The sequence below is a fragment of the Pelophylax lessonae genome, assembly GCF_965119305.1.
Source record: "Pelophylax lessonae genome assembly, chromosome: 3".
NCBI lineage: Eukaryota > Metazoa > Chordata > Amphibia > Anura > Ranidae > Pelophylax > Pelophylax lessonae.
In genome coordinates this window covers 160,365,110-160,391,191 of record NC_138770.1, presented here as the reverse complement: position 1 = coordinate 160,391,191, position 26,082 = coordinate 160,365,110, and the positions used below count along the sequence as shown (strand labels likewise).

At 42.4% G+C, this 26,082-nt stretch overlaps 1 protein-coding gene across 2 annotated transcripts in view; it reads right to left on the bottom strand.

Annotated features, from left to right (window-relative positions):
- Positions 1-533: 533 nt before the first annotated feature.
- PXDN (peroxidasin) overlaps positions 534-26,082 on the bottom strand; it is a 292,748-nt gene continuing 267,199 nt past the window's right edge. For both annotated transcript variants that reach the window (XM_082249023.1, XM_082249024.1), the window contains 7 exons: positions 17,372-18,872; positions 12,829-12,963; positions 10,343-10,551; positions 8,946-9,066; positions 8,405-8,528; positions 6,597-6,710; positions 534-1,175 (listed from right to left, as the gene is read on the bottom strand). In XM_082249023.1, the coding sequence (XP_082105149.1) occupies positions 1,062-1,175; positions 6,597-6,710; positions 8,405-8,528; positions 8,946-9,066; positions 10,343-10,551; positions 12,829-12,963; positions 17,372-18,872 (2,318 nt within the window). In that variant the 3' untranslated portion in view covers positions 534-1,061. The remainder of the gene's footprint in view (positions 1,176-6,596; positions 6,711-8,404; positions 8,529-8,945; positions 9,067-10,342; positions 10,552-12,828; positions 12,964-17,371; positions 18,873-26,082) is intronic.

Below are 26,082 nucleotides of genomic sequence, written 5' to 3'. Positions count from 1 at the left end.
AGTTCCAATAACCTTCAATATTCCAGAGAAATTTGTAAACAGGTATTTCACATAAACTTGTGTTCAAGGCTTAGCCTTCCAGGGCAATGTGTAGAAAACAAATGTCGGCAGAAGTGCATAGAGCTGTTTAATACCTAAAAACACATGTTCTCACTATAACACTTTGTGATGAGGTCTAGTAATAAGAAGGCACATAATACAAAAAACAAGGAAATAAACCCATAAACAAGTAGTCAGACCACAAATGTTAAGTCCTTTTGCACAGTGCTTTTAAACAGTAATGGTAGGAAAGCTTTATTGTGAAAGGCACAGTATAGAATCTGTATATAAAACAAAAAATATATACTCAACATTCTTGTTCTCGTTGGGCCTGAGTTAATATAACCATGTAAATACTCTCCCATAGGCACAACATAGTCTAAATCAATAACACTGCTCAAAGAGCACTGGAGAGCCAGTAACTGCATGCTAGATCTAAGCTAGGGTGCTGAAAGCCGATTTGATTGGTTATCATTTGTCACCAACCACCACTGCTCTTTTGCACTGTGTTAAGGATGCCCAATGGCATTTTAATTACAGTATGTCCTTATGACAAAAAATGATTATTCACGTTTAAATAAATGTTTTCTGGCACTACAGGATAAAAGGATATCTTAAAAAAAAAGTAAAAAAAAAAAAAAAAAAACAAAAAAAAAAACTTTATACATATTGAACATTTCATTTCTAAAATCTCCTACGTTTGAGGGGTTTGTGTTGATTTTTGGTATGAAAAGAATATATGTGTTTAGCACCACTTTAGTTTTCTAACCTGAGAAGCATTTGAACCAATAAAATATGGCTGACATATAAGTCCAATATCCTGTCATCATTTTATATATTTCCCTTTAAAAGAGACTGTGTACGTACAAAAGAAAAGAAAAAAACATACAATAACAACCAAAGCAAGTTGTGTACGGATATTGTAGAGGTGAAGATTGTGAATCTGTAGGGAGTGTATGCAACTCTTGCTGTGACTCTGGTTTTACTGACTTCAGCTGCTGCGATGCATGGAATTCTGGGTATTATGTGTTTTGGCTGTTATCTGTGCAGACCGGACAGCAGGATCCATCCTTTAATACTGGCACCAAGCAATGAGTGGGAGGGCAGGATTCCACAAAACATGTAATTGAACCATCCTGGAAAAGAAAGCATCAGTGTTAATTAGATATAAAACAGCTGGAATCGTTTAGGAAGGAACCATGACGATCATTGTAAGATCCCTCAAAAGTGGACAAAAAGTCTTTCAATGCAGTCCTGGCTTACAAGCGGGGACAAACTAAGTATGGATAGAGTAAGGATGATTTAGAATCCCTGTACATCTGCAACATTGGGGAGATTTGCCTTCATTTTCTCAATTCTACTAAATAAGTGGTTTATTGAGGTCTGTGTCCCTATTGGGATACATGCACATGGGTACTAATGTATAAACATCAGACATTCCTGGCAGGAAAAAATACACGAGGATGAGCTGTCATAGCACTTTTATTTGCATGCATCTGGGCGCAAATGTGTAACAAATCTTCTAGCTTTAAAGTTTGGCGTTTGTGCACTTGTAAAAATACTGACCAACAACGCAGATTTTTTTTCCTTTTGCAGATCTACAGTATGTGCGGCGCAAGTTTATACGCCTGTATGTAGATGCCCAAAAAAAGCAATGAGCTTCAATTAGATCAGTAAAAAACTGCCAAAATGCATATAAATATGGCATTTTTAGGTATCAGTATGCAAGAGTCCCTAAAGCAATAGTCTCCAAACTGTGGCCTTTTGCTTGTTTTTATCCGGTCCTTGGGGCACAATTTCATCCACTAATACCAACATTGCGCAATAATTCTCTGAACTGACACCAATGAAGGGGCACAATTCCTCCCAATGACACCAATGAAGGGGCACAATTCCTCCCAATGATACCAATGATGGGGCACAATTCCTCCCAATGATGGGACACAATTCCTCCCACAGACACCAATGACGAAGCATCAAGTATTCCCACTGATGTCAGGACATTTTCTACTAGCACTGGCCACAGTCCTGCCCCCCTAAAGTCTGAAGGACAATCAACTGACTCAGTTTGGAGACCTCTGCTTTAAAGTGTCATTAAACCCATTTAAAAAATATATCACATAGATCTTCCTTTTTATTCATAAAGAACTGCTATTAATAGGCTGTATTGAAAACAAAGTTGTCAATATGCCTTATTACAGAGTACTATACTGTGATCATGGGATATAGCTATAGCGCTCCCTTCCGTACTGTGAAGTCTGGAGGAGCAGCAATGCAAAAATTCTGTGATAAAGCGATTCACATCACTACAGGATGTCTCCCTCCCCATTGGCACCCCACTGATCTGCTTAAGAGCGTAATCATTGGCAGCATGTGACCACAACAGCACCAATCAGCCCTGTGTGGGCATAGGAAGATCCTATAGGATTTGACATGCGGATTTTTCAATAAAAGCAGTTTATTTTAGTTGTTTGCATAGTACACAGAGCATGTACTATAGTAATGTGTGTTGAAGAGCTTTTTTACTTTCAGTAAAAAATGAGAAATACAGCCAGATCTGCTTGAGTGTGACCACAACAGCACCAATGAGCACTGTGTAGACATGGGAGGACCTTGTAGGGTTCCACCGCTGACTGGTGCTGTTATGGCCACATACTGCTAGATGCAGCTTGATTACGTTACGTGGGGCAGCAGGGGGGGCACTGTGGTTTCTTTTTGCTGGAGCCACACCTGAAGTGACGACATGAGTCGCATGGGGTGCCTTGTAGTGAATTAAAGTAAGGGAATGGATTCTCTCACTTTTGGCACATGCACAGTGAGGCCGGCAAATTGGCAATGCTACAGCCAGGAAATCGGCTGCTATTAGGTTGGCAGCTACAACTAGAAAGTGAATAAAAACAGCAGGATTAACCAGGTATTTACAGATATAGAGGAGGAACACAAATGAAAGATGCTGCTATAACATACAATACCTAGTTTTACATATACATAAACTAAAAAAATGGATTTTTGTAAGATCTTACCGTAAAATCCTTTTCTCTTAAGCTCATTGACAGACGTAGTCCTCCTTGATTAATATCAACTCGGGTTATACTGCCCTCTACAGGAGTAGGACTAGACAGGAAAGAAAACGTTCTGGCCACACCCTAGGGGCAGTCCCAGAGGGTATATCCTCTCACTTCCTGCTACAGCAAATCAGTTATGTCACAAAGCAGTGTTTAGAGAATTTAACCCAACCCAACTCAAAAACAGAGGGGCGGGTACTACGTCTGTCAATGAGCTTAAGAGAAAAGGAGTTTACGGTAAGATCTTACAAAAATCCATTTTTCTCTGTCGCTCATTGACAGACGTAGTCCTCCTTGATTAATATCAACTCGGGACGTCCCAAAGCAGTGCCACAAATGAGGGGTGGGAAAATGGAAATCAAAATCCAATCTAGAAGGCCCAACTGGAAGTTTTCAAGGCTCATCAATCACACGATGAGACTCAACTGAAATTCCAACGGAAAAACACCCTCGAGGTAGACCACCGGTCTCCTCAAATTGCGGCCTGCAAAACCTTGCGGCCAAATGAGGCATCCGCCGATGCCATCCCATCAACCTTATAAAATTTTGTAAAGGTATGCACCGATGACCAGGTAGCCGCCTTGCACACCTGGACCACTGACGCCTGATGGCAGTAGGCCCAGGAACTACTGAGCGCTCGAGTGGAGTGCGCCTTAACAGGGAACGGAGGATTCCGACCCCTAATAGAGATAAGCCTGTACCACCGTCTGTCTAATCCATTTGGAGATAGTTGCGGCAGATGCAGGCAACCCCTTTCTGGGGCCATCCATGATCACAAAAAGTGAATCCGTTTTACGGAACGATTCCGTAGTCTTCAGGTATACCCTGATTGCCCGAACCACATCCAAGGAATGCAACGCATATTCCTGAGGATGATTGGGCTTAGGACACAAGGAAGGTAGCACAATATCTTCATTCAGATGAAAATCTGAAACCACCTTAGGAAGAAAGGATGGCTTCGGATGAAGAACTACCTTATCCCTATGAACCACTAGATATGGGGAATGGCATGATAATGCAGCCAGTTCTGACACCCTACGTGCAGAGGTGATAGCCACCAAGAAGGCCATCTTCTGGGATAATGTAAGCAAGGGAATCTCCCTGATATTTTCAAAGGGAGGTTTCTGAAGAACCGACAACACCAAATTAAGATCCCAGGATGGTAAGGGCGCGCGCACTGGCGAAGCCAAGTGCTGCACCCCCTGGATGAAATTCCGCACCAAGGAATGAGTAGCCAGAGGCTTCTGGAAGAAGATTGCTAACGCTGAAACTTGACCCTTGATAGTGCTCAAGGATAGTTTCTGCTCAACCCCCTTTTGCAGAAAAAAACAAAATTCGGGTCACCGAATAGGTAGGTGGGGGAAAACTCCTACGATTCACACCACGCAATATAAGCCTTCCATGTGCGATAATAGACTTTGCTGGAAGTCGCTTTCCTTGCTTTAATTAGAGTAGGAATAACTGAAGCTGACAATCCTCTGTCCTTCAGTACCTGGGTCTCAATGGCCAGGCCGTTAAAGCCAGCAACTGTAAAGCACGATGGAAGATCGGTCCTTGAGACCGCAGATCCTGCCTGAGAAGAAGTCTCCAAGGAGCGTCCGCGACTAGTCTTGCCCAAGTCGGCGTACCCGGCTTGACGAGGCTAGCCCAGAATTACCAGGATAACTGGAGTTGCCTCCACCTCTATCCTGAGGAGAAATCTCAGCAGTAACTTGAGAGGGGGGGAAGACCTACAGTAGCTGATACTGCCCCTACGGGACGCTCAGCGCGTCTGCTGCATCCGCTAGAGGATCGCGGGCGCGAGCCCTGTTGAGCCGACATGCCAACAGATCCATATCCGGGGTGCCCCAATGAAGGGACAGCTGGTGAAATACCTCTGGATGAAGAGACTATTCTTGATCCAGAATCTGACGGCTGTTTAAAAAAGTATTTCTAAAAAAATCCTGCCGGGACCGAAGATCCTAGCATGGAATCTAGGTTCTTACTCCTAACTAGACAGAAAAAAACTGATTTGCTGTAGCAGGAAGTGAGAGGATATACCCTCTGGGACTGCCCCTAGGGTGTGGCCAGAACGTTTTCTTTCCTGTCTAGTCCTACTCCTGTAGAGGGCAGTATAACCCGAGTTGATATTAATCAAGGAGGACTACGTCTGTCAATGAGCTTAAGAGAAAAACTTTTTTAGTGTAATGACACTTTAAAGACATGCCTTCCATTCCTGCTCTGGGGACAACATTGTCACCAGGAAAGGAATTAAGGGGAAATTTCCATAATGGAGTCTTGGACATCAATAAAACAAAAAACAGTTTTAGCCCTTCAAACTTGCTAGTCGAAATGTTAAAATGTTTTTGGATGGAGAAATCATTCATTTTCACCCTTGTGGTAAACTGTGAACAGAACCACTACTTTATAGTATAGCACTTACAACCAAACATGGCAGACCCTTATTTCAACATGCATTCAGGTGATGGCAGTGGTCATCACTGCAAGATAATTAAACCATTTTACATGTTTGACCTTGCAGCAAGACCCTTTTCCATGGCTTCCTATAGGTCTATATTTACCCACTATATCTAGCATGAGCAGAAAAAAACCCGATATACCAAGTGTTACTAAGTGTGGGCAAACTAATAGAGATACCAGATAATAGAGATACCAGTCAGGAAAACCAGGTACAATCAACTCTCACAGGATGCATCTGCCCACGCACCAGGAAATCTAGGGACGACCCCTAACAATGTTTAGGACTTTATTAAAGTAGATTTGGTTGATGTGTGTTTTTACTTATAGGAAGGGGTGAATTGAGAGACACCTCTCTACCTCAATTTGTCATTAAACTTTATCTCCTCTTAGCAGCTCTGTCTATACTACAGTAAACAACTAAACAAAGTGCAAAAAGAAAGCATAGGGATTCAAATAATTTCATAGAAATCATCTGCTCCTAAATTTAGTCTATTACTTTCATTCTTCCTGGACTTAAAAAGCGTCCTAACTGCATTAAAACACTTTTTTTCTGTTCCAGCATGATTTGTGCCCCTGTGCTCAAACCAGCTCTATAGAGACATTGTTTGAATAGTTTGGAGTGGAGGAAGTGGGATGGGCTGCCTAGAGCCTTGATCTCAAGCCTACTAAACACCTTTGGAATAATTGAAATGCCAAAAGTAGGCCAGGTCTTCTCATTCAACATCAGGATCTTGTCTTTAATGGGCACAAATTTCCAAAGACACTCTCTAAAAACCTGTGGAAACCCTTTCCAGAAGAGTGAAGACTGTTATAGTGATTGTTAAAAAACACAAGAACAGTCAAATTTTGCTGTAAAATTTGATAGAATTGGGCAGATCTTCCCCATTAGTAGCTGCCCAAACTTTAGATATCTTCTTATTGGTGGACTGACCCTTTGCTTCACCAAGACACTGACCACATGGAGTATTCGTGTTCACCCCAAATCTCTTAAACCCTTGGCGAGTTATGAGAGAGATAGATATTGCTACTTACTTTACATTCACATTTTGTACAAGGATCTTTTCTCCATCTTTCATTAGTGGCATATGGTTTTCCAGTTTCATCAGTGCAGTCTGTGTTGCTTAAGCGAGATTCGAGGTTCTTGATCTATAAAGAAAGAAAAGAAAAAAAAAGACAAGTTGAAGAGCAATACATGAAACTGGACAAGGACGTCAGTCGGTGAAAGGATGCACCTGCACCATCTGTCTTCTCAATGTTCTTTAGGGCTTGTGTCAATGGGCTCTGGGTTTTGGATTTAGGAATTCATTGTCAAGAGCATTTGATCCTGCAGTTGACCTCCTTCTGACCTGCATTTTACTGGCTTCAAACAAATTTGCATTCACATATACTTGTAAAGGAATGCAAAACCCACTTGAAGCCAGCTATGATGACCTGTATTAAGTGTACTTGTCCTAGTAACATCTATAAAGGCTAATCCACGTGGCAAACCATTAAATGCAGACAGACATGCAAGTAATACAAGATTGTTATTTTTTTGTCTTCTGTTCGATAAAATAGCCATATGTTGAATAAACTGAAAATACTTTGTAAGACAATTTGACGGAAATGCAGTGGACAATATAAGGACTACGATGTTAGATTTTAGGTTTTAAATTTTACTTGTACTCACATGTATACTTGATCTATAAAGACTGAATCTTTACATACTGCTTATGTTTGTTATGCATTTTTAATGCAAAATAATAAACATTTCCCTAAAAAAACCCCAGATGAAACACACATATGGTACCAGTTTTATTGTCAAAGGATTTGGATTTCAGTTAATCCATTCCCAAGGTTTACACAGCTCTGCCACACAGCACAGTTCTGTATAGCAGAACCTCAAACCTAATTTTAACCTGCTGCAGTTAAAAGATGCATGCAGATCTTCTCCCGTTCCCAGCCTGTAACTTGACTATTTTAAGCAGAACTATACTCTCTCAACCATTACTGACTATTTTTAATACTTATGCTGCCATCATAAGAATATAGCAATAGATAGGAAGGTATTGTATATTTACTTGTTTTCATTTTTTTCACCTTTCTTCAGTTGCTTTCTGGTTTCTAGCCTAGGCCAAAAATGATGTCATACATCCCAGGAGTCTTCATGGGCATGTTTTTTCTTTCCTTACTCAAGATGTTCATGGCCAGAAATGCTAAGGGGGGTGTTTTTCAAAGTGATTTTTCAACAACAAAAAAAAAAAAACATGGAGACATGGATGGGTGGGCAAGTTTGCTTTGAATATTAAAAATGAATTAAATAGCGTTTTCAGTTTGTGGTGCTCAGATACAGTTTAGTTCCACTTCAAGAAGCAGCAGCAGACACATGAGCTCATCTCTCTGCTATCTCCTCTTATCAGCACATCTGATAGCCTTTTGCAATCCTTTGTACATGAGGCTGGCAGAGAGAAAAGCAACACAATGAACGAGACACCAAGTCACACTTACGTACTTACACTGCTTGCAATTAAACAATATTTTTTAAAGCGGGACTATACTCACCTCCAGCGCTGTAACATCTGAAAGCTCCCTCGCTGACAACAACATCTTCTTGGATTGTGATCTTCAGCCATCTTGTATGGCTTGGCTGGTATGATGTAACTACCACACATACACATGGGAGTTCACTTCTCATGCAATTGAGATACGAATGTCAAAAAAACAAAAACTAAAACCTGACAACGGTTTAAACCCTCCCCTGATCCAAAATGAAAACAACATTTTGGCTTTATATATACTTTAAGCCCACAAGTTATTTCACATTTGGGATCATATACATAGTCTTCTGTATATGAGAGTACCTGTTTCCTTAGACTTGTTATCGTCTTTTGCAAATCGAGCACAAACTCTTTGAAGTCATTCACTAGTGGTAGATTGGCTGGTTGATTGGTGGTTAGAGTTGTATTCACAATATTCTCTGGCAAGCTGGAAAAGGGCATATAGAATTAAACTGATTAGTAAAGAAACGCCAAAAAAAAAAAAAAAACAGCATTATTTTCCAAATTCACCCAAAATATCCTTGAACCCCGTGGAGAGGATGAACAAGTAAAAACCTTTATGCACCTGATTTACCAAAATAAATTCTAAAATTGTGCACTTGCATAAATGGCAATGCATTGTGTCTGTATATACATTATTTTTAAAAAAAATTATGTTCAGCATTAAAATTAAAATGATAAAAATATATTTTTTTAGTAAGATACATATTAAAGACTGGCCTTTAAAATTTTTAAACTAAGGTTTAAAGCTACTCTTCACTTCTCTGGCTTTTGGCTAAGGTTTGGAACTCCGACATTATATCATTTCTCATAACCTTGCTTTTCTCAATAACATTTACATTACCTGGACTCTTCTTCAGTGACAGGAAGGTCCTGAGGTTTTTCCCCTTTATAGCTGTGTTCTGTAGACCGTTTACCTCTGAAGTGACCTGAGAAGGAACTGAACTGTCCTCTTGTCCTACAATCTGAATAAATACAAGCCAACACTGAAACACTTACACCACACCACTGGGGTTATTTAACAAGGATCTAAAGCAAAGAAGAAAACAAAACAGTCTAGACTTATTATGGTCTTAGTCCCCAGAGGGCACCTCCCTTTACTTTTTGCCCTGATGACTGGTGTCACTGGGACATGGGAATCTCCCCAACATAGACTCTGACAGCAAATGAAACCTGACAGTGGTTATCACCTCCTAATACATTAAATGCAAAAAGCAGTTACATAGCTAGCCTGGTTGAAAAGACACAAGTCCATAGTGTAGAACTAACGTAAACTAACCAGCAAAAGGTATTCTTTTTTTTTTTTTTTCAAAGTACATCAGACCATAATTTGAAACAAAATTTACAAAATAAATGGAAAGTGGAATTTTTACCTAATGCAAATTACACAAAGTTTGAACACTGATGACTTGCTCCCCAGCTATGCCTTTCAGCACTGGGGGCAGAAATACCAGAGTGTAGAGGAGCACGGTACAATGTAGTGCCAATTAGCATTGCCAAATGTGGAGTCCATAGCCCTATGTGAGCTACTACTCCAGTGACCTTGGATTTTCTTTGCTCCGTGCTGAACGGAGTGGCATAAGAGCAAAGGATAAATATATATAAATTGCTAGGGAAGGTTGCTTTAAAGTGACCCTGTTGTTTTTCCTTGAATGGCCACAAGACAGTTTCACGTTAAAATAGTTGTAAAGGCACAAGGTTTTGCATAGAATACATGAAGGTAAAAAAACCTTCTGTGTGCAGGAGGCCCCCCCAGCGATGTCGACGAGAGCCTTGCCTCTCCAGGGACTTTCACTCCTGATTGGCTTTTAGCAGCAGTAGGAGTCATTGGTTCCAGCTGATGTCAATCACAGCCAGTGAGCTAATCAGGAGATGGAGGGGGTGGGGCCGAACCGTGGCCCCATGTGTGAATGGACACAGAGCTGCGGGTTGTGAGCGCTCCTGCTTGGGTGTCCCCAGAGCTAGCTGCTTGCTGTAGGGGCACCCGGCAGGAGGGAAGAGCCAGGAGCACCGGCGAGGGACCCGGGAAGAGAAGGATTCGGGATGCTCTGTGCAAAACCGCTGCACAGAGAAGGTAAGTATATTATGTTTGTTATTAAAAAAACAAGGCTTTACAATCATTTCAGATTTATTTATTTTTTTGGCATGAAAATAACTAAGCATGTAACTGTTTTATGGGGATCATAATCCTCCAGATTCAAAACAATAATTTTGGTAGAACTACAATATAAGAAATTTCACCTTCACAGCAGTCCTGCCACATCCTTAGGTCCATTTTGGGAATCTTCCTGCAGTCAACATAGCCATGAGGAAATTCAGCAACTCTAAACACATCAGGTTGTACATGGGTGATGTTGTCCCCATTGTCACACAAAACTCTGGCCAGAGATGTCTGCTTGATCTGGGTCAGCTGTGCAGGTGTGAACACACCAGGATTTTCATGCCACAACCTGTAGTACCAAAATGATATCCATGAATTTTCTTTTATGTTTTACAATTCCTTACACAGAGCAGATATTATTTATTTGCTACTATTTAGAACTTCATGTCACAGTAGTGAGTTTTCCCTCTTGAAGCACATGTACTTAAAGTAAAAGCCCAGGAATTGTTTTTCTTTTTTTGGGGGAACAGCACATGTTCAAGTGATACCGCTAATGAAGAGTATTTCTGCAGTTTAATCACAGTGTCATTGACACTGGATACAACACACACTGCTCTTTTTTTTTTACTAGCGCTGCAATGGAGAATTTCAGAGTTTATACAGGTAAGAATACTGGTGGTCATCTGCCTCTCCTCTCACCTTGTCTATTCATTAAAAGCTCTGTATTCTTTTAAAACAATGCAATGAGTTCTGTGAATGGATAAAGGGAGGGTTGGGTAAACAACAAGATCTCCCCTAATTCATTCACTTTTAGAGAAAGCCGCAATTTTAAAAATATTGAAGATTTAATAAATAAAAACCTTTACCACCTAGAAAGCCTGGTCTGGATGTGGATATAACAAACATCACTTTATTGCTATAATACAGCATTAAAACTACTACCCATTATTAATAAAAAAACTGAATAAAAACAAAACCTCTGGGTGGTAATAGCATACTAGATATTGAAGTGAATATCCTATCTATGGATATATCATTCTAGTGCACTATATTTAATCTAACTTTATATTATTAACTTGCAGTCATTTTCAAATACAGTTTGTAGACAGATCATATCTTCATCATCAAAGCAACCACTGAACCTCAGTGGGTGCATTTATTGTATGAACATATCTTGTACATAATTAGCAAGAAGTCACATTAAACTGCATTCCATGAAACAATTACAAGGCTTTTTGTGAGTAGATGAATGGAGAACAGGGGGCTAGTTAACAATAGGATCCTTTACTGTATGAGCCCTGGAAATTTTCAGCTGAAGCGCAAAAAAAAAAAAAAAAAAAAAAAGTGGTGTCTACAGTATCCTGCTACGATTTCTACTATACAGTGCAGGAATCTGGGTGTGGGATACTGTTTAATAAAAGGTAACTTATTACATTTGCAGTGATCACAAAAAAGTTATGTTTTATAGTTATAAAAAAAAAAAAAAAAAAAAAAAAAACAATGTTGACATCAGAAGCACTTTAGGCTTTTTTATTTTTTATTTTTCACATAATGCCAAAATGCATTTTTTTAACATTAGAACACATTTAAACCCCAAAATATTATTTTCTGAATGCAGACAACCCATAGAATATAAAGTTGGTAGTTGCACATTTTTATGACACACCACATTTATGCTATTGTTTATTAAATCTAAATTTTTTAGCAAAAATTACACATATTATTTAATGCACACAAATATATTACCATCCCCATTTTTATTTTTTTTTGCAAAATATAAAAAAAGAGTAAATTGTGTTGTGTATATAGATACCAAATAGGTCAAGCCTCAAAATTGCAGTTGCTACCTCAGGGGACATAACCGCCAAAAGGATAAGTGAACTGCATACTTCTCAATACCCAAGTATGTAATCCACTGATCCTTTCAGTTCTGCTGAGATAAATAAACTATGGATACATGGCGGTGTGATCTCCTTCCCTGATAGGAGTTTGTAGTACATAAAAACATGGTGGATTCTCAGCACTAGAGAGCCCTCTACTTTATGAAACGCGTAGTATGGATTTTTTTGCACTGACGTCACCCCACCGCATCGGATCCCAAGCGACTGCTTTTAATGTGAGCTTCATGTACTGTCCTTTGGATAATTTCTATGTTTTAATAGTGATTTGACTTATCACAATAAAATATTCCGCACTATGGTCCTTTTCTGTTCCCCCAGTTTGTGAACCCTGCAGCAAAGCTTTCTGATACATAACCACATCAGGCATAAGAGGAGTGGAAGTCTTTCCAGTCTGTTATATGCTGCCTTGTGGCCGGCTACAGAAGGGAGAGTTGCTTTGAGCAATCGCTGTATTTTGATATATGCACATTTAACTGATACTTCATCAATGGTGGAGGATATACTGTATATTTGAGAATAACTTTGCACTTTACTATTTCATTAACCTTTTGAACAATAGTTTATTTCGATATTTGTACACATACTTTCACGTTGTTAATGTTTATTGTGGAGTTTTTTTCACTTTTGTGTTAATTTGTGTTTTTATGCTGCCTATGAATTGTGTATATGCACCACAAATACTATTGAACAATAATAAACAGTACCCAAGGTTTACCAATTCTTACCTGTCTCCATCTCTTACGTTTCTGAACTGAGTAGTTAGTAGACACATCAGTGTTGGCCCCAGCCGACTCCCAGGAATGATGTCCTCCACCATCAGTGCAGGGAAGAGATCTATATTTAATGGTGATCCATATAACCTGAAGACAGAACCATAAGACTAAAACACCATGCACTGGCATGTTTTTTTTTTTATATGAACTACTACTAAATGGATTCAGTATTTCAGTTGCTGACACAGTAAAGGTGTGCAGATAAGGACTTCTGTGTCGTAATGAACAACGCAGAAGATATTAAAACTCATAGGTAAGTATAACAACCAGGCAACTATATTTTCTGAAGGAGAGAAACAAAGACATATTTTGTTTATTTTATCACATGACAATTATAGCATCAATTCACATGCCAAGATATTTTTCACACTCAATAGTAATTTAGGGGTTAATTATTTACAGATGAAAAGTGCAAAATGAGGCTCACTTTTGCATAGAGGAGAGGAGAGGGGAGGGGTGGGGAGGAGAGGGGAGGAAAGGGGAGGGGGAGGATGAAAGGGGTGGAGAGGAGAAAAGGGGAGGGGTGGGCGGGGAGGAGGAAAGGGGAGGGGCAGGGAGGAGGAAATGGGAGGGGCGGGGAGGAGAAAAGGGGAGGAGTGGGCGGGGAGGAGGAGAGGAGATGGGAGGGTGTGGAGGAAGAGAGGAGAGGGGCGGGGTCAGCTCTTATGCAGACTAAAGAACTGACAGGGAGAGAGGAAGGGGGAGATGCAGAGATGCTGAGGAGATAGCTGGATGATGGAGGCACTTAAACTGATCATCACGCTATCAGAGATCAGCAGTCATGTGCTCAGTGTACAGAGGGGAGGGGAAGACAGGAATTGTCAAACATAGAAAGGGAGAATTGACATGGCAAAAGCACTGTGCTTTATCTCATGCCCTAAATGGACAGGAGCAGTTTTTTTTTGTTTAGGGTTCCAACCACTTTAAACACTTCTGGACCGGAAGGTTTTCCCCTTAATGACCAGGCTATTTTTTGCAATTCGGCACTGCGTTACTTTAACTGACAATTGTGCAGTCGTGCGACGCAAATAAAATTGATGTCCTTTTTTCCCCACAAATAGAGCTTTCTTTTGGTGGTTTTTGATCACGGTTTTTATTTTTTGCGCTATAAACAAAAAAAAAAGAGCGACAATTCTGAACCAAAAACAATATTTTTCACTTTCTGCTTGACAACATTCCCAATAAAAAAATTTAAAATCAAATGTTTTCATCATTATAGGCCAATATGTATTCTGCTACATATTTTTGGTTAAAAAAAAAAAAAAAAATCAAATAAGAGTATATAGATTGCGTCTACAAACTAGGGAAAAAATGTATGTCATATTTATTTATTTTTTTTACTAGTAATGGCGGTGATCAGCGATTTTTAGCAGGACTGCAACATTGCAGGTGGACAGATTGGACACCTAACTGACACTTTTGGGGGGGGACCAGTGACATTACTACAGTAATCAGTGCTAAAAATACGCACTGTTACTGTACTAATGACACTGACAGGGAAGAGGTTAATCCAGGGGTGATCAAAGGGTTAAATGTGTGCCTAGGGGGTGTTTTCTAACTGTGTGGGGGATGTACTTATGGAATGAACACAGGGACCTGTGTTCCTAAACAGGAGGAACATAGGAGCCCTATGTTCATTGCTGACGGAACAGCGGTCTGCCGTGTTTACAATGGCAGACCGCCGTTCTGTCTTCACGGGGAGCGATCGTTGGTGCCCAGCGGTAATCGCGGCCGCCGGACCCGCAGATAAGCTTCCCCGGAGGGGAATAGGAGTGCGCGCGCCCCCACAAAGCGACATACAGTTACGTTGTCTTGTAGGACAGAGCCGACCTGCCGCAGTATATGTACTGCTGGCGGTTGGAAAGTGGTTAAAGCAAAACTATGTCCTCCTTTTAATAAATATGCAACAGCACTTATAATGCATAGCTGCACATACAGTCCCCCTGAAAAGTCCCACTAATACTTATTTACCCCGCCAGTGAAGCCCATCTAAAGTAGCTTCCTGTGATGGGGTGGTGAAAAATGTCGAAGGCCCTTTGACCCCATCATCTAGGGAAAGGGAGCCTTGACTGCTGGAAGCTTGGCAGCTATGTGGGCATTGTTATAAACGGGGAGTTTAAGTGGATTTAAGGGGATTGGCCACTAAGGCAGGAGGTGACGGGGTGGAGCCTGAACTCTAGAAAAGGGGCTACGCCAGGACACTTCCCACAACTCTGAGGAGATTCTGATGTCACAGGAGTTGCCCGCCCATTGCAAATTTGTCACAGTTTTATTGGCGGTTTTACCTTGCCAGCGATGGATATTCCTTCATGGGCCATGCCCTCAAGTTTAAGTCTGGGATCAGTTTAATGCCCGTCTTGTACTGATGATGGAGACAGGCCTATTAGACTATCTGTGTTTGTTATGATGCTCATGGTATAGACCGTGACGTGTATCACTATGTGGTAATTTAATATTGTTACAGTTGATACGTTCAATAAAGCCGTGGCCTTGCCCTAATTCCAACTTAAAGTCTATGTGTCTTTTCTGAGGGGCAAGGTCTTGTGTTCGTAATACCTGGTCAGAATGTGCCTCAGCTTATCAGCAGTCATGTACTGCTCCTGACTGTGCCTGCTTGCACTACAGTGGGATGAAAAAACGTTGAAGGGAGTGTTGCTTATTCACAAGCCTGTAGTTTGTCACTCAGCACCTCGCAAAGCGCACTGCTTTCTGCAGTGACAACACTGCCTCTGTTGCTGAAAACCTCCCAATGTGAGCTGAAGTGCCTTGAAGGGGGGAAGCCGTGAGGCACAAATGAAGGCGGATTTGGCTTACTTGGGGAAGATAGTGTTTTTTTTAACTTAATGAGACTTGTGCAAAACTTGACGGATTTGGTACTTTTTTTTTTAGACTTATACAGAAGCCATTAGACAACTTCATTTACTGATCCTTGTAAATTGATTTTTCACATACAAAAATATCCCAAAACCTTTAAACATAAAAATACAAAAGAAAAAGTAATTTGGCCAGCAGGTGTTAAAAAAAAGAAAGAAAGAAATATTCATTGTTCTCTCCTGCACTGTGCCCTGCAGATTTACCACTTCAACCCACAAAACAGCTCTGCCAGTCACTGGTAATCTTGGAACCAAACCAAATATCTAGCTGACTCACTCAGGAAACCTGATCTCTAAACCACTGCAGTACTGGCATCCCTAACAAGGCAGGCTAAACTCCACAGATGGTTATGACTCTGAGAGTCTCATGTGTAAATACAAAACTCTGAAAATAACCATCTCCCCTATGCGCGCAAATTTTCTAGCGACAATATTAAGTCAAAATGTTACTTTTTTACATTTGATTCAGTAAGACATGCATTCTGACCCTCTGTCATTTCTATTTCCTATTTACATTTATTTATGTATTATTAACAGGCAGTAGATGAGCTTTATAACCAGCCTTGACCTCTGTAACTACCAGTGCTATTGAGTAATTAATCCTCAAGATTTCCGGAAAAAGCAGTTTAAGCAGAACAGCCTATTCTGCTTTCTCCATTTAGTAGTTACTTAACAGCCTTCCGACATTCTATTTTCTAATGTAAACATTTACCAAGAGCTCTGGGAGAGCAGAGCTCAAGACTCAATCTGAACAACTTCACTGCTTCTATTGTATACTTTGAGAATTAATTGTTCCACAGTGGTTGCTCCTAAAGAACTTACTAAGGACCCAATTTAAAGCCCATTTGCTGCTTATTAAGAATACGTAAAGACTTAAATGTTCTTAGGATGGCCCCTTTGTGACCACAATATGCCAATTTAAAATAGAACTTTAGTCAGAAAATTAAGTCCTGCTAGCTCACTTCAGGTTGCCCGCTTTTGCAGGTATAGCTTTGTAAACATTAAAAATGTTTAAAATCCAGTAATACACTGTCTAACCCTGCTCTCCACATGCTCAGTTGCTCTCTATTTTTAGGAACTGTGTCGAATTTGTAGAGGTCGATCTGTTGACATCCTAATTATTTACGGTTGTTCAGGGGCTCTGGGCTTCAGCAAAATGAGAGCCTCCAGCAAGAAACAGTAAAACAGTAACACTGCGGTCGGCACACCCTAATTTTGGTAGCATAATTTTTGATGTGAAATGTATATTTCTTGCTCAGGAACATTATTTTTTTTTCAAGTTGTTATGGGTAAATTTTATACAAAAATGCTCCTTGTCATAATAACACTAATTAACCATGCAGCAGAGAACTAGCATTGAGCCAACTGGTTAACTGACACATACTGGCACTGGTAAACATGGTGTGGGTATCTATGCTTCCAAAAACCCTGGTAACAAAAGGGTTCTTGAAACATGACATTGATAGAGACCTGAGTTATCCTGTATGTCTACAGACATCCAAAAGAGCCCTACAATGAAATGTGTTCAACCACCACTAATGGGAACAAAAATCAAAATACTTTTACAGTATCTTTAATATCATCTATGACAACTGAACAGAACTAATATTATTAAAATTTACCTTCTTAATGTTTCAATTATATCTGGATTCTTGATTTCATTCCTTAGATCTTCAAAGGTATTTGTTGAAGAAAGATTACAGTATACTCTGAAGTCATGGTAAGGTGGAATTCCATGGTCACGTCCCCTCTGGATGTTTATGGCTGCCAAGTCTAAGGCTACAGCATGTGCCATTGAGAAAAGCTTCTCTGTCAGCTCTGTATTTAACAGCTGGGATGGAACCCGCATTTTCCCAGCAACCCCAAAAAGACCTCGGAGGAGTGGATCTATTCCCCCTTCATTAACAATCCTATAGGGAGAGAAGAAAGCCCTGTGTAGGGGTAAATGTCCTTGAGGAATTGGCTCAAAGTTTTCATCCAGTCTGTAAAGAATAGGGTTTATGAGGGTGTGACCAAATCTAAAAGCAGCTGTAGCAAACTCATTCAGAATGCCGGCATTGATATTAGGGTCATATCCCTTGTAATCACCAAGCATTTTCATGCCAAAGTCTCCAAAAATCTTTGGCAGCCAATGAGAATAAGTTATGTGCTGCATTTCAGCTCCCACTATTTTACGAGTTTCATGGTAAATTGTGTCTCCATCCCACTGTGGGTTCAGTCTCAGCAATTCTGCAGCAATTCTATTATGTTCTCTAAACCACAGTGTATGCATGCTGGTTAGACCGAGTTGTTCATTAGCTCTAAAGTCCCCAGCTAAAAAGCATGGAATTGGACTTTCATTTTCATCCCTCATGCATTCAGTGGGAGGCCCAGTGGCAAAAGGAAGGAGTGGTTTTCCAGATCTTTGAACAATGCCTTGTTTTAAGAGGCCCCGATGGCTTGCTGAATCTCTGATCTCCTGAGTTTCATGGTCAGAGCTTCCATATACATTGGAGGCATCAATGTAAGAAGTCAACTGGTTCATTTGTTCCCGGGGATAAACAGAATTCATTAACAGGGAGGTCATTCCACTTCCACAAACAGGACTAGATCGGACAAAGAACATACAACGGGCACCATTCCTCACTCGCGGGTCGTTTGGTGGAATTGTAAGAGGAAAGCAAGGTGCATCGTTTGTGCAGACCGCACTGCAATCCTGGCCATCAGAAAATCTAGCCTGACTCAAGGCAACTACTGTAGAGTCCAGGTCATGGTCAAGGAACTGTCCCCACTGCATTAACATATGAGTAAACTGCTCATCCGGAGTTATAGTATGAGTTCCAATCAAAGTGGTTGAAACTGTACGTGGCAAAGGAAGAGGATATCCATTATATAATCTATTGTATACGCCTCTTGGCAAATTGAAGCCGTTCTCATATACGGATTTTATTAGACGCTCGAAGGCGGTCAATGATGCTCCCCACATTGGGTGCTGAAGGTTATTGCAGGTGCCATCATGCGTTCTGTATTTTTGGTGAAAACACATGTTGGAGCAATTATTTATCCTTCGATGGGCTCTACACCCTGAGAGATTGGCAATCAGGTTAAGATAATGAGGAGAAACCAAATCATTGTAATGGTAGCCTAAAAAAAAAAAAAAAGATTTCAGTTAATGAAACATCTTGATTAATTTACAAACAATTGTACAGGCTATTATGAGTTTACCTCATTTATTGATTTGTTTAATATAAATGATGTGTAAAATAACAAAAAGTGAGAATGATGCAAAGATGAGGTACAAATTATTACAAATCATATTCGTGAAAATAATTGCTGATTGCTATTAATAAACAACTCCACAGAAAAAAAGGAAAAATGGGATTTTCGTACTTACTATAAAATCCATTTCTCTGAGTTCATCGATGGACACAGCACTCCATAAATCATAACTACTGGGTTATATTGCCTCCTCCAGGAGTAGGACTAGGCATAAGTATTAAAAGTATCAGAACTCCATAGAGGGGTGGGTGCTGTGTCCATTGATGAACTCAGAGAAATGAATTTCACGGTAAGTACAAAAATCTAATTTTCTCTTTCATTCATCGACAGACACAGCGCTCCATAAATCATAACTACTGGGGACGTCCAAAAGCAGTGCCCAAAGGAAAATGAGGGGTGGGGAAAATAACTCAAGGCTAAACATAAAAACCCTAACCAGGACACAGGAGCTTTAACCGGGTCACAGGTGCCCCGTCTGAAAAAATAAAAGTTTATAAAATAAAATAAAAACACCCCTCAAGAGGGGAAAGCCCTCTTAAACAGCAGCCTGCAAAGCTTTGCGGCCAAAAGATGCATCCGCAGATGCCAAAGTATTTACCTTTAGAATTTTGTGAAGGTATGCACCAATGACCAAGTGGCCGCCTTGCAAACTTGCGATATTAATGCCTGATGACAAAAGGCCCAAGAAGCACTCAATGTCCAAGTAGAATATGCCGTGACAGGGAAAGGTAGAACCTGACCTTTAATAGAATAGGCCTGAGTCACCGTCTGTCTGATCCATCTGGAGATGGAAGCCAAAAAAGCGGCCAGCCCTTTTCTTGATCCATCCGCAACCACAAAAAGTGAGTCTGACTTCCGAAAGGACTCTGTAGCTGCCAGATACACCTGAATCGCACGAACCATATCCAAGGTATGCAAAGCAAATTCCTTGGGATGAGCCGTCTTGGGACACAAGGAAGGCAACACAATGTCCTCATTAAAATGGAAGTCAGAGACAATTTTGGGCAGGAATGATGGACAGGGAACGAAGAACCACTTTATCCCTATGGACCACCAAAAAGGGACTGCGACAGGATAATGACGCCAATTCCGATACCTTGCAGGCCGAGGTAATAGCCACCAAGAATGTCACCTTCTGGGATAATGTAGACAAGAGAATCTCCCGAATATTCTCAAATGTAGGTTTCTGGAGAACCGAAAGCACTAACTTTAAATCCAATGGTGGCAAAAGAGACTGTACAGGTGGAGTCACAAGTCAAACCCCCTGAATGAAGGTACAAACTAAAGAGTGCGTGGCTAGGGGTCGCTGAAAGAAGATTGCCAAGGCAGACACCTGGCCCTTGATGGTACTCAAGGCCAACTTCCGATCAATGCCCCATTGTAGAAAGGTTCAGATCCAAGCCACAGAAAAGGATCGAGGAAGAGCGCCAGCCGACTTAGGATGGTATACGTACAATGGTATATCTTGCTGGAAGACGACTTTTTCGCCTTCATCATAGTAGGGATTACTGATCCAGACAAACACCTATCCCTCAGTACCTGGCTTTTGATGGGTAAGCCATTAAAACCAGCGACTGTAAAGCAAGATGGTAGGTTAGCCCTTGGGACAACTGGTCTTCTCTGAGAGGAAGCCCCCAAGGGACGTTTCTGCGGAAGAAGCCTGAGCCAAGGATGATACTGCCCGTACCATGGTCCTTGGATGCCTGCGGAGACTGCCAGAGGACCCCGTGACCTTGTCACGAACTTCTGTATCCTCCTGTGGAGCCGAACCTGCTAAAGCAGCTGCTTGTAGAACTGTGCAAACAGAATGTTCCTGAAGGTGGATACCACCAGATTCAGAACCTGTATGCAAATCAAGAGAGAGAACTGTCTGTGTGACAGCAGCCGGTGAATCACGGCCTGTGGTTCCTAAAATGTATCCAGAGGAAGGACCACCGAGGTCAGAATTAAAATCAGACCTAGGAAAATCCATTCCCTGGACAGGGATAGGGGGGAACTTAGGTTGTTTGGACATCACCTGAACCTTTGCAGGAATTAAATCCGCACAAGGAGACTCAGGACCTAAAAAAACTGAAGAGAACAAACTTAGCCCCCCTTTCCGGGAACCCCCAAGAAAAACATTTCACGGATCTCCTTGACACTCCTAAAAGAAGACAACAGGGCTGGAATTCAATGAGGAAGTTCCCCCACCCCAATAATGGGTGAGGACAGACTTTAATGCTGAAGGGTTCTTGTCTGCTAGTCCGGAGAAGCTAGCTCTAGGATTACCAGACCAAAGTTGCTTGGAACCTCCTGGAGAAGTTTAAACAGATCTACTACCCTTATTCTCCGTCCCAGAAGCACAAAATATTTTTTTATGGGCTGAGAAGGAGGGCCCCCATCTGCGACGAGGCTCCTTACCTTTCCTTGACTGTGGCAAGAAAGGTACTCCCCCCCCCCCCCCGTGATATCCAGGGTAGCCCTAAACAGGCGATCGCCTTGAAAGGGCAGATCAGTGAGAGCTTTTTTAGAGGCTTGGTGTGTGGACCAATTTTTAAGCCACAGCAGGTGCCTAATCACCACCGCTGCAACAGAAAGTTTGGACAGCACAGGAGCTTCACAAATAAACTGCAGCCCATGGACCAACTGGTCCGCTAAATCAACAGGCCCTGGCACAAAAGTTTGGCCCATTCAGTTAGGGTCTGAGACACCAGGGCTGAGGCAAAGAATACCGAACCAGCCATAGAAAACATGCTGCGTGCCACAGCCCCTGCTTTCCTGTCAGCTGGGTCCTTAACCACTTAAGCCCCGGAGGATTTTCCTGCTCATTCGGCACTGCGTGACTTTAACGGACAATTGCGCGGTCGTGCAACGCTGAACCCAAATGAAATTGATGTCCTTTCTTCCCCACAAACAGAGCTTTCTTTTGGTGGTATTTGATCACCTGTGCGGTTTTTATTTTTTGCGCTATAAACAAAAAAAGAGCATCAATTTTGAAAAAAAATAACAATATTTTTTACATTTTTTTATATGAAATTCCCCCCCAAAAAAATGTAAAAAATCAAAATTTTTTAACGCTTTAGGCCAATTTGTTTTCTGCTACATATTTTTGGATAAAAAAAAATTAGCAATAAGCGTATTTTGATTTGTTTGCGCAAAAGTTATTGCGTTTACTAACTAAGGGAAAGATTTATGTCATTTTTATTGTTTTTTTTTAACTAGTAATGGCGGCGATCTGCAATTTTTTTTGCTGGACTGCGACATTGCGGCGGACAGATCGGACCCTTGACTGACATTTTTGACACTTTTGGAGGTACCAGTGACATTACTACAGTAATCAGTGCTATACATATTCACTGTTACTGTAAAAATTACACTGGCAGCAAAGGGGTTAACTTTATTAGTTATTTAGGGGCGTGATTCTGTCAGGGGGCGTGGCTTATGATGTAACCACAGAGACATACGATCCTACACAGCAGGATCATATGATCTCTGCAGTTACACCAGGGAGAATGACAGGCGGCTTTGTTTACATCAGCCGCCTGCCTTTCTCCCTCTCCAGCGGGAGATCGCGAGTGGCTGGCGGACATTGGAGCCGTCGGTCACACGCGCAGGGATGGCCATGAACACACAGTATATTTACTGCGGCAGTCAGCCCCTCCTGGGCAAAGCAACATAGTACTACGTCGCTCGCCCAAGAGCCTACAGGGGGCGAGCGGGGCGCGCTCCCACCCCCGCTCGCCCCCTGTAGGCTCTTGGGCGAGCGACGTAGTACTATGTTGCTTTGCCCAGGAGGGGCTGACTGCCGCAGTAAATATACTGTGTGTGGTGGGGAAGTGGTTAAGGGATGGGGATTCCTCTACTGAGATCATGGTTGGTTTATTTAACCTGATAACAGCAGGGTCCACCACTTGTGAACTAGTCCACTTTTTTAAAAGTGACTCCTCAAAAGGGTAACTTACAGCAAAACGTTTGGGGACCACAAAGGAAAATTTTGGTTGTTTCCATACCTTACAAGAAAACCTGTCAAAAAAAGGCACATAAGGAAACACCTTTGTAGTATAAGGCGAATTATGCATACCAAACGACAGAGCCACGTACGTGGCTACATCAGACGCATCCTCCATTTTTTAAAGCCTCACGCACTGCAGTGATAAGTGCGTCTACCAGTGCTTTTTCATTCAGTGCTGGAACCATGGTGGAATCATCCTCACTTTTGGATGGATATGGGGGGTGAGATATAAAGTTCCCCTGGACGGGCCGCGTCCATGGAGGCATCAGTCTCAGTATCAAATTAGATAGACTGAGCAGGGGAAGGCAGGGGGACACTTCCTCCTGGGCCTTTGCCCACATGCCACTTCCACCCGGGACACAAAGGATTGCAGGACTGCCGTCAGTGCAACCATGGGAAGCTGGGGTTCTGAGGGACCTGCCACCTCCATGATGTGGTCAGTGGGGGAGAGGAGACCCTGAGGCTTCATAAGGAAAGGAAGACCTTGTAGTACAAAAACGATCTTTTGGCACCACTAAAGGATCCCCTCAAGGCTCAGGATACCCACCAGCAGAGAGAGAGATAACAGGGACCCCCAAGAATTCTGCCTACTGACCAGAGGAGCGCCAGGAATTCAAACTCAGCATCATGGACGCCATCCCTGTTCATATGTCCTGGGCACAGGAAGAGAAAACTGAGGAGGAAGAACTTCGGCATCCCCACGAGGCTTTGGTCGCCTCAAGCGTCTCCCGGACTAAGGGAAAATGAACCCTGTGACAATCAGGCTACACAAACATGGCCGCCAACCAGAGACCAGCCAGATTAAGGGAAAATGGCCACCATCAACTACAAATGCTGAAGCATGCTGCCAGGATCTTCCATGCACCCTCTGCAACTCTGCACCAGTTTCTTCACTGGGACCCCCCCCCCTGCACTATACCCACACTTCAAACAGTAGGGCATGCACCTAGGGGTCTCCTACAACGGGACGCCTCCAGACTACTAGAGCAGGACACACAGTATCCCAGGACCCTTACAGAGTGGGGATAGAAGAGAGACCCCGGGGGTTTTCGCTGCATTCTCTGCCCTAGGACCCCCACCAGACAGGGGGGAAAGGGAGTGGAGGAAGCCCAGCTCACTGAGGGATTTAAGGATGGGAGGAGGGAACCTGCAGTCATCCCAAAAAAAAATGCCAAAAGGGGAGAGGGGGGGGGGGGGGGACTGTACTTGCCCTTCCATGGTGCAGGTAACGCTTGAGACAGAATCCTCGCCAGTGAAGTAGGGGAGCTGTCCACCAAAGGACCGCTGCAACTCAGACCCAAGCCCTGTCATATGCGACCTTGCGGGACATTTAATTTGCGGTCCAGCCTCTGTGTCAGTGAGGCTATGTCGCGGCCGACCTAGCACGGAGCTGCAGTCTGCACAAGCTCGCTGGGTGGGCTGGGGGAACCACTGGATCTAGATTATCCAAACTGTCGCCCAGCCCGGCAGTTGATTGTAGATTTCCCAAGAGAAAAAACTAAAAAGATGTAAGGAAGGAGAAAGAAATGTTAGGACCAGAGATCCCAGCCGGAAGCCTAGGTCCTTACTCCTGACTAGACAGATTAAAACAGCTTGGCATAAAACTCTCCTCTCTGCTCTAGGTAATCAGAGGACAGCCCATGGGCATGAATGAAAGAGAAAGATCATTTTTTGCTGAAAGTGAAAAACTGGAAATAGGGTTATGATGCACTTGGGGGGCTCACTTCAATATGAAGTTCTAGGGGAGGGCACTACTTGCAGTAGCAGATTGTTAGTGTGTAAATGTCTGCTAAGAAAGTTGTGAAGCTCTAGCCTCCACAATTGTTAAGTAGTTGTAAACCTCAGACATGAAAAATTAACAAAGTATATCCCTCTTCAGTGTGTACAGTACTTGTTCCAGTTAAGAGAACTAAGAGTCATTTCTGTCTGCTGCTCTGCTATCAGCATGAATCACTTCTGACAAGTTTTCCTGACACCAGCATCTCTGTGTATCACCTAAGGATAGTCCTTTCACTGGATATGTAAGGGTTTACAATCACTTTAAATATTAAAATATTGCAACACAATTTAATAGTTGATTTCAGTTTCCTTAAAAAAAAAAAAAAAAGGTGGACTTTTGGGCGCCAACAAGAACTTACAAATAAAATTAATACATTTTATTGTTCCAAAGACAAAGCCAAAAAAAAATGTCCCTCCCTTAGGATCCTCCCTTAGAATAAGAGACACCTAGAACATCAGTTAGGTAAATAGTTCACAATTCGATTAACAAACAACACATGAGGTGTCTCCCGTGGGTAGGCAGTCTTGCTCTATCTCAATGCTTTCACAGAAGTACCCCACTTCTTCAGGAGGTAAGTGGTTTCACCCCCATGCTCACATTGATTGGGAGACTAGTGGGGTTCCCAACCCTCAGGCTGCTGACCAGTACCGGTACGTAGCCTGCTGAGGGCTGGGCCGTGCAGCGGGAGAAGAAAGATAGCTGAATCTGCCTCTACCCTTCAACAGGTAGGACTGTACAGGGGAGGCAGACACTGGAAAGAGTTAGTGAGAGGGAAAAGGGGAGAGGGAAGCATGACTTCAAGGGGCACTGTGACTGGGGGCTGTGATGGTAAGTGGCACTATGACGGGGGGCTGTGATCGTAAGGAGCACTGTGACAGGGGGGCTGTGATGGTAAGGAGCACTGTGAGAGGGGGGCTGTGATGGTAAGGGCCACTGTGACAGGGGGGCTGTGATGGTAAGGGCCACTGTGACAGGGGGCTGTGATGGTAAGGGCCACTGTGACAGGGGGGCTGTGATTGTACGGGGCACTGTGACAGGGGGGCTGTGATGGGGGGATGTGATGTAAGGGGCAATGTGATGGGGGGCTGTGATGGTAAGGGGCACTGTGATGGGGGGGCTGTGATGGTAAGGGGCACTGTGACAGGGGGGCTGTGATGGTAAGGGGGCACTGTGACAGGGGGGCTGTGATGGTAAGGGGGCACTGTGACAGGGGGGGCTGTCATGGTAAGGGGCACTGTAACAGGGGGGCTATGATGGCAAAGGGCACTGTGACAGGGGGGCTGTGATGGTAAGGGGCACTGTAA